Here is a 17,911-nt window from a genome sequence, read left to right as displayed (position 1 = left end):
CTGAACAAGCCACAAATGTCCACTATATCCGGGCACTATATCACTCAGGCGGATGACATCCGTATCAAGCTTTGTGCACCTCTGAATTACATAACACGAAATAATGTGCGTCCATATTGACACACGTGCTTATGCGCAAAACAAGAATCGCTTTTATTCAAAAGAGCGCGGCCTATTGGCAAACAAAGACGAGTCCGTTTTAACTTGCCAACTACATTCTGGACAACTGTCCTTATTGATTCGGTGGACCTCCTCATCAATACTATTCATTTTCTTTTCTTTTCAAAATAGAAATATTCATTTCTATCGTAGAGTTGCACGTCTTTAAGACTCTGATCACGCAGCGTGCACACTGCCAGACCTCATTCTCCACTCTGGCTGACGTACAGACCCCCCTTGCACACACACACGCACACACGCACACACTTCCTCAGCTTCTTTTTCGTCCTGCATGTCTTCCCTGGCTAATGCATTTAAAATTGTTGTTGTGACAAAACAACTCAACAGCGTGTGCAGTACACCTGCTAATTGGCATATTACACAGGAAAAACACATCATCTCTTCAGTCGTAGACGATATTTCAACACTTGATCCAAATGAAATTTCAAATTTCCAGGTCCCTGTAAAGCAGTGCTTCTCAATTATTTTCTGTTACGCCCCCCCTAGCAAGAAGAAAACTTTTCGCGCCCCCCCCTCCCCACCGTGACTATCCTAACTTGTCTTGTAAATCGTAAAATGTTGCACTGTCGCAAACGTCACAGAAGTAACAATGAGAGCACCACTGCCCCCTGCTGGGAAGATGCGCAATTACACTTTATTCTAGTACTGCAAAAAAAAGCCTGTTCCCCAGTCACACGCGCCCCCCCAGGTATAGCACGGCGCCCCCCAAGGGGGGCGCGCCCCACTATTTGAGAAGCACTGCTGTAAAGGAATAGAAATCATAACCTGCCTCGATCAAATCTGCCTTCCTTTCTTTTTTGCCCCTGCTCGTTCCTCCGCTTTCTGTTTGCGACGTGTGTGCGCTAATGACCGATCGCAAGGCGCTGGAAAACCACCGCGCCGGCGGCTGTCAAGTCGCCCTTTCAAAAAAGAAAGAAATGAACAGAGGACTCCATTTTCCTCTCGCTTCCAAACTCCCTCGTCATGCATGTGAGCCCAACCCACCAAAAACAGCTCCTTGGACCTTTATTTGGTGGGGGGATGGGCCGTTTGTACTCAGCGACTGTTCCCAGGCCGCTCAAAGCGCTTCAAGTCCAGGCACAGGCTGGAATGCGCCAATCAGGAGGAGGAGCTGGAGGAAAGAACAGATTGGACAAGTTAGGAGATAAGCGGGCAGAAGACCAACAACTGATAAAAAGCATCAAGATGCTCCTTTCCTTTCGCTTTTCTTTTTCCGTTTTTTGGGGGGCAATCAACGTAAACATGGATCTTTTCCAGCCCTCTGTTTGTTGTGTTGTTGTTGGTTTTTTAGCTACTGTTCACTACAATGTCTAAGCCCGACATGTCATAGAAAATCCACTTTTTCTGCTTTTATGTTCATTTTATTGTGTACTTGCAGTCTCGAAGATTTTTTTTTTCTCCGTTCTCTATTACCTACTTTCATCTACCGTGCTACTTTTCGTACTAAAAGTCGCTCCGGAGTAAAAGTCGCATCAGCCATAAAATGCACAATAAAAAGGAAAAAAAGACAAGTCGCATTTTGGGGGAATTTATTTGACAATATCCAACACCAAGAACTGACATGAACCAGCAACAACAGGCTAAACAATTCGGTATGCTAATGTGACACAAACGAGGAGTTGAGAACAGGCTTGACATAACATTAACAGTTATTCAAATAACTATAACATAAATAACACATTTATCTTATCAGCCCATCTGTGTCACTCCAAATCATTCGAATTCATCGTCCTTTCTGTAAACAGACGTTCTGTGCGACGTCGGACTTGTCGTCAGTTGCAGTTCAAATTATTCCACAGGCCCATATAACCATTTATAAACTATATATCAGATAACAATAATATAAGCAACAATTTTATCAAACCATTTGTGTCACTCCAAATGATTAAATTCATCGAAATCTTCATCTTGTCACTTAAAAAAAAGGAAGAAAAATACGTGCACCGCTGACATCAGACTAGATATATGAAATAAATGTAATATAAACAACAATTTTAACAAACCATCCGTGTCACTCCAAATCATTAAATCCATCCAACAGATCTACGTATATAACTATTTTGTAGCGTTACCAAAGTACCAGGCAAGACATGGGTTTGGTAACCGGCTCTGTATTTCACAAAACAAGAGCTCAACATGTGTGTGTGCTCCAAGCAAGCGCCCTGGGTCGCTCTTCCTTACAGTGCTTGTTTACAAGACGTGTTCATAAATATTGTGAGGGGATTTATTTTGTTGCGTTATGTATGTATGAACAAGTCTTCTGCCGTTGACATCTTTTAATCATTCAAAATGTTTGCGGCACAAGTAAACTGTACCTCGGCTAAAGAACTACAAATCAGGGCTGTGGACTCGGACTCGGTCATTTTTGCCGGACTCGGTGCTGATTTTGACAGAGTCCACCGAGTCCGACAATAAAAAAAAAAAAATACGTTCAATTTTATTTTCATCATGCTGCTGAGAATGCGCGCAGAAATACTGTCCACAGCCCTGCTTGCTTGTTATGAAGACAAATTTAGTTGTTGCATGCGCGCCCGGGCTTGCCTGCCTGCGTGCGTGCACGTACAAGACCCACAATGCCCAGCCAAGATGGAAGAACCCGGGAGCAGCGAGGGAACAATGTTTTGCCTCTAGATTTGGGGGGGAAACGGAGCGCAAGTTACGATCAATGCGGCCACGATGAGTTGCACTTAGGCTAATGTTTACATTATGTACCAATGTCAAGGACGATTATGTCACCCATCTTATATCATTATTGTGTTTCGATAGTTGTGGGGTCGTCACTAATTATTTGTGTTTAGATAAATGTCTGAGCTATAATGGTGTAATTAATGATTAAAACTTGAAACTATTTGTTTATTGTATTCGTTTATATGTTTAATAAAGACAAAGCCATCACAAAACTGTTGTAATTATTTAGATTTTGATCTAAATTAGCCTTGAATAAAGACTAAGCTGTCACATGAATTAACAGAAAAAATGGACAGCCGGACTCGGACTCGTGGTCAAGAGGCCGGACTCGGACTCGGTGCAAAAATCCGACCGAGTCCACAGCCCTGCTACAAATACGTCGACAGGAAAGTGTGTGAAGCATCTCATTTGCATTTAAAGAGACCGCACCTAAACGACTTGCTCTGAGCCACACCTCAGAACAAGTAGAAAAGAAGGACCTGTGATGCTATCAAAACGAGTAATTCAGACAAAAGCATCGCTGTTCCACTTTATATAGACCACAACTGAATGAGTATAATGTTAGAATTTACAAATGTGATACGGAAGCTTTAAAAGTGTGGGGACACATTACGTCAAATGGACTTTTTCGTCACTCTGATGGCTCTCTCCAAAGTCCACTTAAAATCCCGATCTTGTGATTCAGCAGGAGTGAATGAGTAAAAGATTCAGAACGCTGCCACATTCAGAGTCATTCCCTTGCTTACTCCCAAAACGCTCTTTTTTCCGTGTGCTTGGACTCTTACTAGTTTTAGAGAACAAAGCAGGTGCCACCAACCTGCTCTTCCTTCACTCCGTCAACCGTCATCGTTTCTCATGGTCGCAAGACAAGCTTTCTACGTTTCCTCTCTCCAAGTGTGATCTTGTCTCTCTTCTTACGTGGACATTCCTGACTGTCCCGGGGAGGACGTAAACGGACAGGCCGGTTTTGCTCCCACTTGAAGTTGTTTTCCTGTTAATAACACTTTTTGTCTTGGCTTTTGCAGCGGCGGGTCAGAACCCGGACCACGTCCTCCAGGGCACTGGCGCCAAAGCGGAGACTGGGCGTCCTGGCGAGGACTCCACTGTGGCCCCCGAGGACGCAGCTCGTTTCCTCAGCTGCTACTGCTCGGGCTACTGTCCCGAAGACGCCACCAACAACACCTGTCGGTAAGTTGACAATCGCTTGCTTCATTCGGCAGGACAACATGGCCGCCAACAGAAAGGTGCTGACGAACGCGTCTTCTGTCTTGCCAGCAATAGATTGGGGTACTTTTCTGTCAACAGGCAGCCATCTTAGTTGTAATCTTTTGGGAGAGAGCGCTTGATCGTTTGGCCCACATTTTTGTCCTGTCTATAACTGATGCTCAAAAATATATAGGTGGTGCTCAAAAATGTTTGTATAAAAAGAAAGTGTTAGTCAGCCTTTTAGCAAGTGCATGAGCATACATCTTCAGCCGGCTGACATTTATTTGTCATTGTCGTGAAATAAAGGGTTCGCAACAAAACCCGTCATCATTTCGAACAAAAACTGTGTGAGGGTCCACATGCAAGTTGCTGCTGGCAACAAATGCTCTCAGGAGAAATCAAGAAAACCTGAGAAGGGAAGAAAGAGAGTTTTTTTTGCTCGTGAGCTGACAAGAGTCCATCCTCAGAACCAACGGTCAGTGCTTTGCCATCATCGAGGAGGACGAGCACGGCGAACACATCCTCACGTCGGGGTGCATGAAGTATGAAGGTTCACACTTCCAGTGCAAGGTACACATGCGTGCGCGTACACATGCACAGTTGGAAAGTGTGGAAGGCAAGAGTGCTTTGGATTGCCAGGACTCCCCCAACGCTCAGACCAGGAGGACCATTGAGTGCTGCGCGAGCGACTTCTGCAACCGAGACCTGCAGCCCACGCTGCCCCCGCAGGAACCTTCAGGTACTAGTTTGTTGTCGTGGCTTCAGGGCTGTCCGATGGCCTTTGCTGAGCGACCGCTTCATCTGCCTGCTTTCCAGAGGGCAGCCCTCACTGGTTGGCCTTCCTCATCTCCATGACGGTCTGCTGCTGCACACTCATTTGTGTCACCGTGGTTTGCTACTACAGGTAAGCCAAATACTCAGCGACTCAGGCAAACAATCCCCGCGGCTTGCCTCACAGTTTTCACATTGCTATTGTCAGCCCTTGTCACTCCAACATGGCAATCTGCTTGTTGTTTGTTTTGCTCTTCTTCGATTTTGATTAAAAGCAGAAATCTAGATATCAATCACTTCTCACTTTCAGTCACATGACCATGATGTGTGTCTGTGTGCTTGTATTGTTGGTCAGGTACAAGTGGCAGAGCGAGCGTAAGCGCTACCATAAAGACGTGGAACAGGAAGGGTTCATCCCCGTGGGGGAGTCTCTCAAAGACCTCATCCACCAATCGCAGAGCTCTGGAAGCGGCTCCGGGCTCCCCCTCTTGGTACGAGTGCGACGCTGCACCGGCGGTCCATCTTCCGACATGTGAACGATCGCTTCGATAGAATCGGATCAAACCTACTTCTTGTTTCCCTGTCACTTCAAACAAAAGGTTCATCGGACCATCGCCAAGCAGATCCAGATGGTGCGCCAGATCGGCAAAGGTCGCTACGGCAAGGTGTGGCTGGGCAGATGGCGAGGCGAGAAAGTGGCCGTCAAAGTCTTCTTTACCCGAGAGGAGGCCAGCTGGTTCAGGGAGACCGAAATCTACCAGACCGTCCTCGTGAGACACGACAACATCCTCGGTAGACCCAATCTCATGACTCGAGATGATGATTAGGTCATGTCAATGCTCTGTTGTCAGGCTTCTTAAAAATTCATTCACACATGCCAGCATTGGTGAGCCGTGTTTTTGCGCAGCCCTACTTTGTAGTGCCGTTTGCAGTGGATGCTTATATTTTTGCAGTTCAGGGTTTGTGGAGTCACATAGTCATGGGTTTTGGGCAGGGATCACTTTTTTTTTAATTTTTAGCCAGTTTCCTGTCCCAGGATTTTTTTTGTTGGTGTTGTTTTTGTGGCCGTTAAATAGACTGTCAGTCATTTGTGGATTTTTGCAATTTAATGTCAGGAATCACGGTCGGTTGATTATGGCGTGTTTATACCCTAACCCTGAATTATCTCCATTGTGCAATGATGAATTTGAACGATTTTCATATTCTTTCATAAATATCTGTTCTCTAATTTTAAAAATATTTATATTCTTTTTGATTTTAAACGATTTTCATTTTTTTCATAACTATCTGTTCTCTCATTTAAAGAAAAAAAAAAACTCTGATGCGTTTTTCCTCAGGGTTCATCGCAGCAGACATTGAGGGCACGGGCGCCTTCACGCGACTCTTCCTCATCAGCGACTACCACGAGAACGGCTCGCTTTACGATTTCCTGAAGACGGCTACACTGGACACGGCCACGCTTCTGCGGCTGGCGTATTCGGCCGCCTGCGGCCTGTGCCACCTGCACACGCAGATCCACGGCACGCAGGTCAAACCCGCCATCGCCCACCGGGACCTCAAGAGCAAGAACATCCTCATCAAGAAGAATGGCACCTGCTGCATCGCCGACCTCGGTCTCGCCGTCAAGTTCAACAGGTTGGACTCGAATTTGATTAACGGCGCGCCCCAGCCTGCTCTCTAACCCGCTCTCTGGCTACTTTGCGTTACTCCAGCGACACCAATGAAGTGGACATCCCCCCAAGTACACGTATGGGCACGCGGCGCTACATGGCACCTGAAGTCCTGGACGAGAGCCTGAAGAAGAATCATTTCCAGGCCTACCTCATGGCTGACATGTACAGCTACGGATTGGTCGTGTGGGAGATGGCGCGACGCTGCGTCACCGGAGGTACGACACAATGTCTGCGCAAACTTCTTGCACTTTGTGATAAACTGACAAAAATGGACAACTCAAACTGGTGGGGGAAAAAAGTCAAAAACATACCTGACCAAAACCACATTATCCCTTTCTAAAACGAATGGAAACAAACTGTAAAGACAGCGAAACGACCACCCCCCACGTGGTCTGTGTCTATTAATGCCGGGCATAAGCTTTCAAAGTTCACCTTAAATGTAAGTCGTTTGAGCTCAGTCCATGTTGGGATGACACACCATGCTTGGAGGAGTATAATTTACATTGGTACCTCTACTTACAAATGCCTATACCAGGGGTGGGTAAGCTTTTTGACTCGCGGGCCGAACTGGGTTCTAAATTTGGACCGGAGGGCCGAACCAGGAGCAGATGGACGTAGTGTTTGTGTGAAGTAATATAAGCGACCGGTAAAGGTCATTGCATAAAAGATTTTGGCCTTTAGTAGGTAGTAAAGCATGGATATTCCAAACAGGTTTTTTGAAAACAAATGCATTTATTAACAGCATTAAAAAAAAAAAAAAAATTCACTAAAAAAACTGCTATCAGCGATTCTCATAAAATACGACACTGTTATTATGAATAACAGTCTCCATGACTTCAGTGCCTGCAGGTCAGATTAATGAAAGATGTTTATTTTATGAGATCACATCAAACGGCAAACATTCTGACCAAATATATCATCTTGACGAATCGGTGAAAGCATACATCCAAATAAAGTAATCAAAACGGCAACACGGTGAGGGGTATCTGAACATCAGAGCAGAGTTTTAACTCACAAACACCTGGTAACAGAGGTGAGGAAACGGGAAACACTTCCTTAAAGTAAGCCTTAAGAAATTTACAGGTTAAGATTAGTCGCAAACAGGTGGTGCATCAATGTCCTTGAGCATCCTGCATTGTTTGAAAATGAGAATGGTCGCTAGTTTCAATCCCTGCTATGTGTACAAATCATATTCAAAATGCCTCCCCTTCATTTTCAGTGGGAACAGTGTTGTTGGTCTCCCTTTTTTGCTAGTGCGTCATAGTGGAGTAAAATTTGTTGTGGCTATTCCTAGGCGAGATCCGAGGTGTTGGTCCGTTTACCTCGATCTGTGACGGGTTGATGTTGACGTTCATGTGGCTGAACGTCACGTCGCGTACGTCGAGCCAAATTGGTCACTCTCTTTTAAACGCTCGGCACTGTGTCCACCTTGCTTTTCCTTGGGCGACTCATTTTAATGGAAGGATTCCAGGGGAAGGTTTGTGGGTGGCTTTAGCGCAAAACTGCATCTGAAAGCTCAGCGCACGAATTACAGGAATGCTGTCGTCACAGCCCACGCTCTAAATTCGGGACTGATACAAATAGAGCGCGAGTGCGCCATGTCCGTACTACTGAGTACGTACTTGTGAGTGTGCACCGAGCTTTCTGACACGGCTTCCGGTAGTAAATGCGCAGGCGAGCGGTTCCCCATCTACTGGGGAAACGCAGTCATTGCATGCAAAATGACCAACAAAAAAAGTTTAAAAATACAATTTATTCAGGGTTGGCGGGACGGATTAAACGGTCCCGTGGACTGGATGTGGCCCGCGGGCCGTAGTTTGCCCACCCCTGGCCTATACTATAATTTCCGCACTGTGGGATGAATAAAGTTCTATCTATCAATCTATACTTATGAACTTTTCGAGAAACGAACCGGATTCTCGTGATTTCTTTTGCATCTAACTACAAACCAATTTTCGACTTCAGAACCAACGCACCAGCCACCCCCCCCCCCCCCCTCCACACACACACACACAGACACACCCTTGCCTTGTCTCCTTTGCTATCCTACTCTCTGTTTGTCTCGATGTGTTAGCAGTGTAAGAGCAACTAGTGTCGTCCCATATGTCTCCAAAGACTCAATACGAAACTCAGAAATCTTAAAGAAGCATGGCGAATGCATGCGTATTGTCGAACTCGCGATGGCGGTTGGCCGGTATTGAGCCAAAGTAGCTGCAGGAGCGCACACGCATTGAGTGAAAGGCGGAAGCTGTTGCCATCTGGCAGACAGTACCAGCTTGTTTTCAAGAAAAACATGCAGAATACACTTTTGTGTTTGTTAGTTTCCATCGTTAGAAGGTGCCTTCAATGACTAGTTGGAGGAGGAAGAAAGCAAAAAAGAAACAGGCCCCAATAAGGTTCCTGGAAAGTAGCTCTGGATTTTCACCCAGCCCAACCTGTTATCATCTCGTGTGCGTGCAGGTATGGTGGAGGAGTACCAACTACCGTATTACGACATGGTGCCGTCGGACCCGTCCTACGAAGACATGTTGGAGGTGGTGTGCGTCAAGGGCCTGCGCCCCACCGTGTCTAACAGATGGAACAGCGATGAGGTGCCACCATTGGCTGGCGCCACCTCCCGGCAACAATCTGCGCCACCTAACTATGTGTGTGTGTGTGTGCGCCTGTCTGTCTGTGTGTTGCTCTTTTAGTGTCTGCGCGCTATGCTGAAGCTGATGTGCGAGTGCTGGTCGGCAAGCCCCGCCTCCCGCCTCACCATCTTGAGAGTGAAGAAGACACTGGACAAGATGGTCAAGTCGCAGGACATCAAAATCTGAGGCATAAAACGTAACCGACACAATTTGGGGAAAAGGACAACACGAGCCCAAGTCATGGAGCTCATCCTTCTTCTCGTCTTCCTCCAGTGACGCTTTCTGTGAAAGCAACGCAAACCACTTCCTTTCTCTGTTCGCCAACGTCCTGTCCTGTTCATACACTTGTCCTCTTCCCCTCCAAAATCCTTGTTGAACTTTTTGAATTTCCTCGTTGTGTTGATCTTGGGAAAGTATCTCGGCCGCAGGGAGACGATGGAGTCATCACCGTGGAGATGTGGACCGTCCTGTTTTTGTTGTCGTTCATTTGTTTGTAAACGGGAAGCGGAGCTGCTCGCCTCATCTCATTGGTGGAGACAAATCTCAGTGGGCGGAGCTGATAAGACTCAAACTGCATTTTAACTCTATTTATAGCAAATGCTACACTCACATGACAAAGAATTTTTTAGGCAACATTAGCAAATGTGGTCGCGCTGTTATGAGAGCGAGCGTTAATATTAGAAAGAGAAAGAACTTATGCTTTGAAAATATGCCCCGAGCTTGCGCTGCTTCACTTCAAACCTTCATAAACTCAGAGCATTGTTGAAATGTGCCGTTTGCTCATTCAGAAAGCCCCAAAAAGTGTTGCGTGAGCGAGCGCACGCTTGTTAAACCGAATTTGTGCACAGAGTGTTAGGCAGTACCGATGAGAACGGTTAAGCAGCACTAGTGGAAAACACAGTGCTCTGATTAATCCTGCCTTTGTGGAATAAGAATAAAAATAGCTCATCAATCTCAGGGGCTGCCATGTTGAGCGTTTTCGTAGTTATCTGGGAGTGACGTCACAACTGCAGTCGCGTCCGTGCCTGCTAAAACGGCACCTTTGGGTTTGTCAAAAAACGCTCGGTAGGTACGCCAACACTGTCAGCATGGTTTGTCCGGCTCACTCGCTAGCCCCACACCTTCGAAAGCTGGCCAAGTATTATATCATTTGAAAACATAATTAATTTGTCATTTCTTGCCATGTTAAATTATTGTTTCTTGTAGTTCCGTTTTAAATACTTTTACTTGATTTTAAAAGATGTGGATAGTTAAACTGTCACAGATTTGCCCCAAAATGTTTGTTGATCATCCTGACAAGTTCAATTGATGGCCCAGCCCCAAAACAAACCAAAGTTTACCCAAATGGTCATCTAAATTGTCCTAATTTTGTACGATTAGGAGCGAAAGGCTAACTTTTTTCGTTTGCTAGCATAGGCAAGCGGGGGCTTTTGACTCTTCCCACTGAGCTTTCATACGTCCAATCAGATTCTTGTACATGTTTTTGTCTTGAACATGAGCCTTTTCTTCAGAAGGAACCTCAACGTGAAGTATATTAGCTTGTCAAAGAGTTCTCCTTAAGGGTCTCTTAGCGTAGCGGATATTTAGGTCGAATGATTAAAGCCTAAGAAAAATTGTCTCAATTACATCACTTGAGCAGATGGTCGATCTACAGTTTGTATCTGCTTGCACGTGCCAAGCTCCGCTAAGCATGGCTTTGCTGGACCTATTGTTGCTGTTGTAAAATGTCAGCATATCCCTAGAAATTTGCTAAATGTGTTGTCGGAGTGACTTTTTTTTTAATGCAGTCAATTCTGTTTTTTTCCCCTTCTAATGTAAGGAACCTTGCAAGACAGATGTTATGAAATGTTAGTTTACCAAGGAAACAAAGTGTAAACAGTCTGTCCAATGTAAAAATATTAAATAACCATATTTTTAAGACAAATGTGTTTTCTGTGTTTAACTCAAAATCATTTCAGCAGTGTCAAAAAACCCAGCGGGCAAATTCTCACATTTTACACTTAAACTACTTTAATTCGAATGTGGTATACTTGTTTCTAATTTCCTAAAACAACTTGACAGTGTTCAACTGATCCTAATCATTTGGTGAGCCAAAAATGATTTGGCCACAGCGCCTTCTGCAGGACACTTGTAATACACAACAGATCTGAATGCAGCCATCTGACCCACTAATCCTTAGAATCGTTATGTAGCAATTTATTTTACTGAACTTTTTTTAGATTAGGGCTGCTGACTTTGATTCATCTTTTGACTTAATCAAAATGCACTCTTTCATTTCCTCTGATTCCAAAGTAAAAGCTGATATTTGCAAAAGCTTTTTTCAGTCTGCTTTCATGAACGAGAAATGCGAATTACAGGAAGATAAGGTTTTGAAACAATGGTAATAAAGCGGGGGGGGGGGGGTAATGTAAACAGTCAAAACCTGCAAAAATTCTCAGTAAATGTTTGCACTAATGTTTCATGCGCGCTTGTGCGTCTAATCAGAAAAGAGAGACGGTTGAGGTTGAGTTTTTATTGAACGTCCATGTGCCTACTTGTCCTCAGGCTTATTGAAGCAGTAAGTGAGGCAACACTTTCCGCAGTAATGGCGATCGAAGTGGCTGGCCATGAACACGCCGGCGCCACACTCGTCCGCAGGGCACTCACGCCGAAGACGGTGTATTTTGCCGTTTTCGTCCACCTGCCAGACAAAAACTCGAGTCAGCCCATCATCGGGGAACACGGCGGCGGTTGAGCCTGGTTACCTTGTAGTACTTGAGCACTGCCAGTTTGACCTTCTTCCTCTTGTGTTTGTTCTTCTTGGGGGTGGTGTATGACTTCTTCTTCCTCTTCTTGGCACCGCCTCGCAGCCTCAGCACCAAGTGGAGAGTCGACTCCTATAAACATGTAATCAGACTTTTGATGTTTTCGCTGACCCCTCATCAAGACACGCAAGGGCGTGGTGGAACATTTGGAGAAAATTTCAACAGGACATTACATTTCCTCATAAGGAAATCAAAGTGGAGAACTGGTTTGCATCACCTTCTGGATGTTGTAGTCCGACAGAGTGCGTCCGTCCTCCAGCTGCTTGCCGGCGAAGATCAGCCTCTGTTGGTCAGGAGGAATTCCTGGATGCAAAATTAAAATCGATGGGTGAGCAAAAGACAGTGAAAAGGTTGGGTTTCAAGCCATTCTTGAACATTCTTCTCAGCTGATAAGAGGCAACAAGCGGATGAGATGGAAAGAAATGCTATTCATGTGCAATTGTGACAACTCGGACACACAGTTAAGTTTAATCACCCCCACTGGCTTTTCACAACTAAAATCGCAACTCAGGTTTTCATTTTAACATATGCGTTTTGTTGAAATAATCCACTTTGTCCTAAAAAAAAAAAAATCTGGACCCATGCTGTACAATTTCAACTGCTTTGTGGTAAATTCCATCTCTTGAACTTGCATCTTCGCCGATGTACCAACATGTTATCCTTTCCTGTTCCAAGGTGTCATGTTTAGTATCTTTGAGCCACCAATCTCGTCGTTGAGACGGAAAACGCTTGAACAAACTTACCCTCCTTGTCTTGGATTTTGGCCTTGACATTTTCGATTGTGTCTGACGGCTCAACCTGTTCGAGAGCACAACAGTTAATCTAAAATATGCTTCATTGAGACCATTTATACATCGTCGAGACGCGCGTCACAAGCTTTTGCCAAGTTAAAAAGCGCAAACTTGTCATCTTATTACTTTTCATTAGTCGCACGTGTTTCGAATGCTCGGCTAACAGCTAGTTACGCTTAGTCTCGGTAAACCATGCTCCGAAACGTTCGAAACTCGACTCCTGCCTGGTATTTCTGAACATCGCGAGGTTCTCAAAACTCAATGGCCAAATAGTGGTGACGCCAAGTGAGAGAGTTTAACGTCTTTAAACGTTAAAACGTGGACGCCGCCTGTCTTACCTCGAGCGTTATTGTCTTCCCCGTGAGGGTTTTGACAAAAATCTGCATCCTGGCGCTCAATCCACCTAAAAGGGAGCAACACAAGAGAGATTCTTGTTCGGTTACTTGTTGTTAAATGATGGAATTTGCGGGGAATATGCCATTAAATTGGGAGCGCCGTGTAGTTCTCGGCTCACCTCAAATGGCGGAGCAGCAGAAAAGAGGTCCTGCAGCTCCTCACGCGGGGTTTTCTAATGCACTTTACACGGACTGGGTGCCCACTGCGGTGCCTGATTTAAAAAAAAAAAAAAAAACGCCTCCGTCTGTAGTTTGCGACACGTTTACATTGAGCAGATATTTCTATTAATATGTAAATTGATGTTCAAGTACTATTTATTTCATACAATAAACTGCCGGCAGTGCAGTCCTGAAGACCCACAGTGGCAGATCTGCAAAAAAAAATTTTTAAACTATTAAAAATAGTGTTTTTTTTTTGGTTCTCACATAAACATGAGTCAGGTAGTCCTTTTGTTCATTATCCCTCTCTGCTATTGGCTAGAATCAGGGGTCACCAACCTTTCTTAAACCGAGAGCTACTTGCTGGGTACTGATTAAGGCAAAGTGCTACCAGTTTGACAGACACTTCTGAAATAGCCAATTTGCTCCATTTGGATTTCACTATGTGTGATTATTGTCATTTCCAGTTCACATGTAAGTGTGAGTTTAACAAGAATAGCAAAAATACAGTCAAACCTTGGTTTTCGAGCACAATGCGTTACAGAAGGCGGTTCGAGAAGCGAATCGGTCGAATTCCGAATATATTTGATTGATTGATTGATTGTATATTTATTGATCCCCAGGGGTGGGGAAATTCAGGCCCCAGCAGTATTCATACCACAGAGTGGGTATACTAAAGACGCACAAATGGCATGAGCGCAACTCAATAGGCTCTCATAAGGCTGCCACACAACGGCGCCACAAAGAAAGCCAGAAAGTGCTCAAGATAAAAGCCATCAAAGCAAAACAAAGCTAAAAGACAAAGGAAAAAAAGTAACTGTGGCCAACCAGCACCCCTCAATACAAGAGAACATCCCAAAACACACTAAATAGCCTCCACGGGGTCCATAGACAGGTGTAGGGGCAGTCCAGTTCAACGGCGCCCAATGGACCGTGGTCGTGAATCGGTGAAAAACAACACAAAGCAGGCAAACGTGTGAGCAGCGTCCTGGGCACCCAGTCGGGTGCACGTGCAGATGGTCACCACGGGGCTAGCATGGCGAAAGTCGTTGGTTCCGACGAGCACGAGGGAGCGGACTCCCCACAGGGGTTGCGGCTGCAAGGCCAAGGCGAGGGACCCGGTCATCACTGCCCGGATAAGCAGGAAGCCGCCGTAGAGTTACGCCGGTCTCGACCGATGATCCCGGTCCCAGGAAGAAAAAAAAATAATACAAAATATCCGATCCGAAGAGATACCGAGGTGCGGTAGAAGGCACCAGCATTGCCGAATGGACAAAAAGACAGAAAGAAAAGGGAGAAAAGAAAGAAATAAAGAGGAAAAGAGAGAACACTGCTGGGAGGCAGCCACTTACGGCGCCATACCGAAAGAAAACAAAGAATGGGAAAAAAATTAATTTGTTTCAAGATAAAAAAAACTCCTTTTTTAAGCATTTTTTCATTTGCGCATATTTGTCCCATCGCTCAACTGCAGCGCGCTGCCGAACACGCAACCGTAGCGCGTCGCCCACTGCACCGCGCTGGTCGCATTATTGTAACAGAGCCGTCGCTGGAATTTAGCAAATACTTTTAAAGTCCTGATGTACGTTCCAAAATTTAATTGGACCAAAGTGTGCAGCGAGCTTAATTTTGTCCCATCGCGCAACTGCAGCGCATCGCCGAACGCGCAACCGTAGCGCGTCGCCCACCGCGCTGGTCGCATTATTGTGACAGAGCTGTCCCTGAAATTTAGAAAATATTTTCTCAAGTCCTGATGTACTTTCCAAAATTTAAGCGAACTTCAGTGCGCAGGGAGATTAATTTGGTCCGATCGCGCAACCGCAGCGCGCCGGGTGCTCTCTGTCGCATTGCTTTAGGAGCATCTTTGTGTTTTAGGATGGCTTTAATGCTCCTACTTGCTTTCTTTGGAGGCATTAGGGGTTAATACAATCCTCAAAGTAACGAAAACACAACAACGGAGTCAGTCGGCATCCGGGGCGCGCGGTCGGGTTTTCTCGGCTCATCTCGCGAGGTTCGACCTCCGAATTTTGTTCGACAACCAAAGCAAAAAATCTCGAATTTTATGTTCGAATTCCGATTTGTTCGAGAACCGGGACGTTCGTAAAGCTAGTTTTGACTGTAAAATAAATAGATGCAGCTCAGTGATTAGTGCCGCTATTTGAGCTAATTTTAGAACAGTCCTGCGGGGGACTCATGCGGTCCTCACGGGCGACCTGGTGCCCGCGGGCACCGTGTTGGTGACCCCTGAGTTAGATGAAGAACATTGTGGTGATGTGAAAGAGAAGCCGAGTATGTCACGAATACGGTGTGGAAATGGAGCAGGGCGACCAAGTGCAGCTTGGACCAGGGTTTATTGACACAAACTCAAAAGACTCGGCAAACTAACATGACTTACTGACAAAAGCAACAGGACTGACCGTAAAAGACGTGGAAAAAAAAGACAGGGTGACATTACCAAAGACAGGAACAGGCCCCAAACAGACATCATGACAGTAACACAAGCAATGATCCGACAGTGAGCGAGGGGCAGACAGGACTTAAATACAAAACACGAAACACGAGGCAGGTGACCGCGGTTACATTGATTGAGGTGACACAGGAAGGGAGGGGTGACGTGAACAGAAACTACGGCAACCTAGACACGTAGCAAAACTGGGGACGAGACATGAGTAGACACGGACATTGAGCCACAACCAGTCAAACAGGCCAAGCCCCGGAACAGATATTGGTGGCAGAAAAAGTATTTCAATAGCCCAGGGCTAGGCAAACTTTTTGACTCGTGGGCCGAACTGGGTTCTAAATTTGGACCGGAGGGCCGAACCAGGAGCAAATGGACGTAGTGTTTGTGTGAAGTAATATAAGCGACCTGTAAAGGTCATTGGATAAAAGATTTTGGCCTTTAGTAGGTAGTAAAGCATGGATATTCCAAACAAGTTTTTTGAAAACAAATGCATTTATTAACAGCATTAAAAAAATTAATAAATCACTAAAAAACTGCTATCAGTGATTCTCATAAAATACGATACTGTTATTATGATTAACAGTCTCCATCACTTCAGTGCCTGCAGGTCAGATTAATGAAAGATGTTTATCTTATGAGATCACATCAAACGGCAAACATTCTGACCAAATATATCCTCTTGAAGAATCAATCATACATCCAAATAAAGTAATCAAAACGGCAACACGGTGAGGGGTATTTGAACATCAGAGCAGAGTTTTAACTCACAAACACCTGGTAACAGAGGTGAGGAAACGGGAAATTTAAAGTAAGCATTAAGAATTTTACATCTTAAGAATAGTCGCAAACAGTTGGTGCATCAATGTCCTTGAGCATCCTGCATTGTTTGAAAATGAGAATGGTCGCTAGTTTCAATCCCTGCTATGTGTACAAATCATATTCAAAATGAATTTTTTTACAACAAACTTGAGAGCCTCCCCTTCATTTTCAGTGGGAACAGTGTTGTTGGTCTCCCTTTTTTGCTAGTGCGTCATAGTCTGGAGTAAAATTTGTTGTGGCAATTCTTAGGAGAGATCCGAGGTGTTGGTCCGTTTACCTCGATCTGTGACAGATTGATGTTGATGCTCATGTGGCTGAACATCACGTTGCGTACGTCGAGCCAAATTGGCCGCTCTTTTTTAAGCACTCGGCACTGTGTCCACCTTGCTTTTCCTTGGGCGACTCATTTTAATAGAAGGATTCCAGGGGAAGGTTTGTGGGTGGCTTTAGCGTAAAACTGTATCTGAAAGCTCAGCGCGCGAATTACAAGAATACTGTCGTCACAGCCCACGCTCTAATTCGGGACTGATACAAATAGAGCGCGTCCGTACTACTGAGTACGTACTTGTGAGTGTGCAACGAGCTTTCTGACACGGCTTTCGGTAGTAAATGCGCAGGCGAGCGGTTCCCCATCTACTGGGGAAACGCAGTCATTGCAGGCAAAATGACCAAAAAAAAGTTTAATAATACAATTTATTCAGGGTTGGCGGGCCGGATTAAACGGTCCCGTGGGCCAGATGTGGCCCGCGGGCCGTAGTTTGCCCACCCCTGTGCTAGATGTTTATGTTTTCCACTCAAGTCAATCTGTGTAATCTGCTCTCATGCCTTTGTTTGATTTTTGCACCCTTAATTTGTTTTGCATGGCGGTGGAGAGTGGTCACTAGTAAACAGACATATCTTTTGTCGTCAGTCAGTGTGTGTTTGCTTGGAGTGTACATTTCGTCCACTGTGACGACACAAAGACTCTGTGTGTTGTCTGTTAGCTGCAGCACTATGTTGCAATTGTCCTTTTGGGTCACCTGGATGGCAAAACAGTTGAGTTTGTGTCACTAGAAACCGATGCTATCCAAGCAACCTTCTTCATCTGACTTCATCCAGTCAGACTAAACATAACTTTGTGTGTCAGTCTGCAACAACTGTCACTCATGGAACTAAACACTCGTGGGCTTCAGGTCGAGGGCAACCAGTTTTATATATATTGCCCACCTGTGTTCTTCTGCAATGTTGGGAACTACCCATATCAGGATTTGGACAAGATTGGAATAACCTGAACAAAAGGTCATACAGAGAGCAAAGCGAGTCACACCCAGACATCCTGTAATGGTATCTATCGTCCC

General features: G+C 45.2%; 2 protein-coding genes across 2 annotated transcripts in view; one reads left to right on the top strand and one right to left on the bottom strand.

Annotated features, from left to right (window-relative positions):
- The window catches only part of LOC133157882 (bone morphogenetic protein receptor type-1A-like), a 30,852-nt gene extending 19,780 nt beyond the window's left edge, over positions 1-11,072 (top strand). The window contains exons 4-13 of the mRNA XM_061284505.1: positions 3,894-4,056; positions 4,542-4,644; positions 4,714-4,813; positions 4,891-4,978; positions 5,201-5,336; positions 5,445-5,637; positions 6,183-6,480; positions 6,558-6,733; positions 8,979-9,109; positions 9,209-11,072. Of these exons, the coding sequence (XP_061140489.1) occupies positions 3,894-4,056; positions 4,542-4,644; positions 4,714-4,813; positions 4,891-4,978; positions 5,201-5,336; positions 5,445-5,637; positions 6,183-6,480; positions 6,558-6,733; positions 8,979-9,109; positions 9,209-9,334 (1,514 nt within the window). The 3' untranslated portion in view covers positions 9,335-11,072. The remainder of the gene's footprint in view (positions 1-3,893; positions 4,057-4,541; positions 4,645-4,713; positions 4,814-4,890; positions 4,979-5,200; positions 5,337-5,444; positions 5,638-6,182; positions 6,481-6,557; positions 6,734-8,978; positions 9,110-9,208) is intronic.
- A 573-nt stretch (positions 11,073-11,645) lies between these two features.
- Positions 11,646-13,332, bottom strand: rps27a (ribosomal protein S27a). The gene is made up of 6 exons (XM_061284506.1): positions 13,258-13,332; positions 13,082-13,146; positions 12,696-12,750; positions 12,170-12,255; positions 11,893-12,024; positions 11,646-11,828 (listed from the first exon to the last, which is right to left on the bottom strand). The coding sequence occupies exons 2-6, from the start codon at positions 13,127-13,129 to the stop codon at positions 11,679-11,681; spliced, it is 471 nt and encodes a 156-aa protein (XP_061140490.1). The 5' UTR covers positions 13,130-13,146; positions 13,258-13,332; the 3' UTR covers positions 11,646-11,678.
- Positions 13,333-17,911: the final 4,579 nt, after the last annotated feature.

This window comes from Syngnathus typhle, linkage group LG8 (genome assembly GCF_033458585.1).
Source record: "Syngnathus typhle isolate RoL2023-S1 ecotype Sweden linkage group LG8, RoL_Styp_1.0, whole genome shotgun sequence".
NCBI lineage: Eukaryota > Metazoa > Chordata > Actinopteri > Syngnathiformes > Syngnathidae > Syngnathus > Syngnathus typhle.
This window is presented reverse-complemented; position numbering and strand designations above follow the sequence as displayed.

Excerpts from the sequence above, each read along its gene's own strand:
- rps27a (XM_061284506.1), bottom strand. The coding sequence starts at position 13,129 with ATGCAGATTTTTGTCAAAACCCTCACGGGGAAGACAATAACGCTCGAG. Across the intron at positions 12,751-13,081 it reads GGAAGACAATAACGCTCGAG|GTTGAGCCGTCAGACACAAT; the intron begins GTAAGACAGGCG and ends GCTCTCGAACAG. Across the intron at positions 12,025-12,169 it reads CGGACTACAACATCCAGAAG|GAGTCGACTCTCCACTTGGT; the intron begins GTGATGCAAACC and ends ACATGTTTATAG.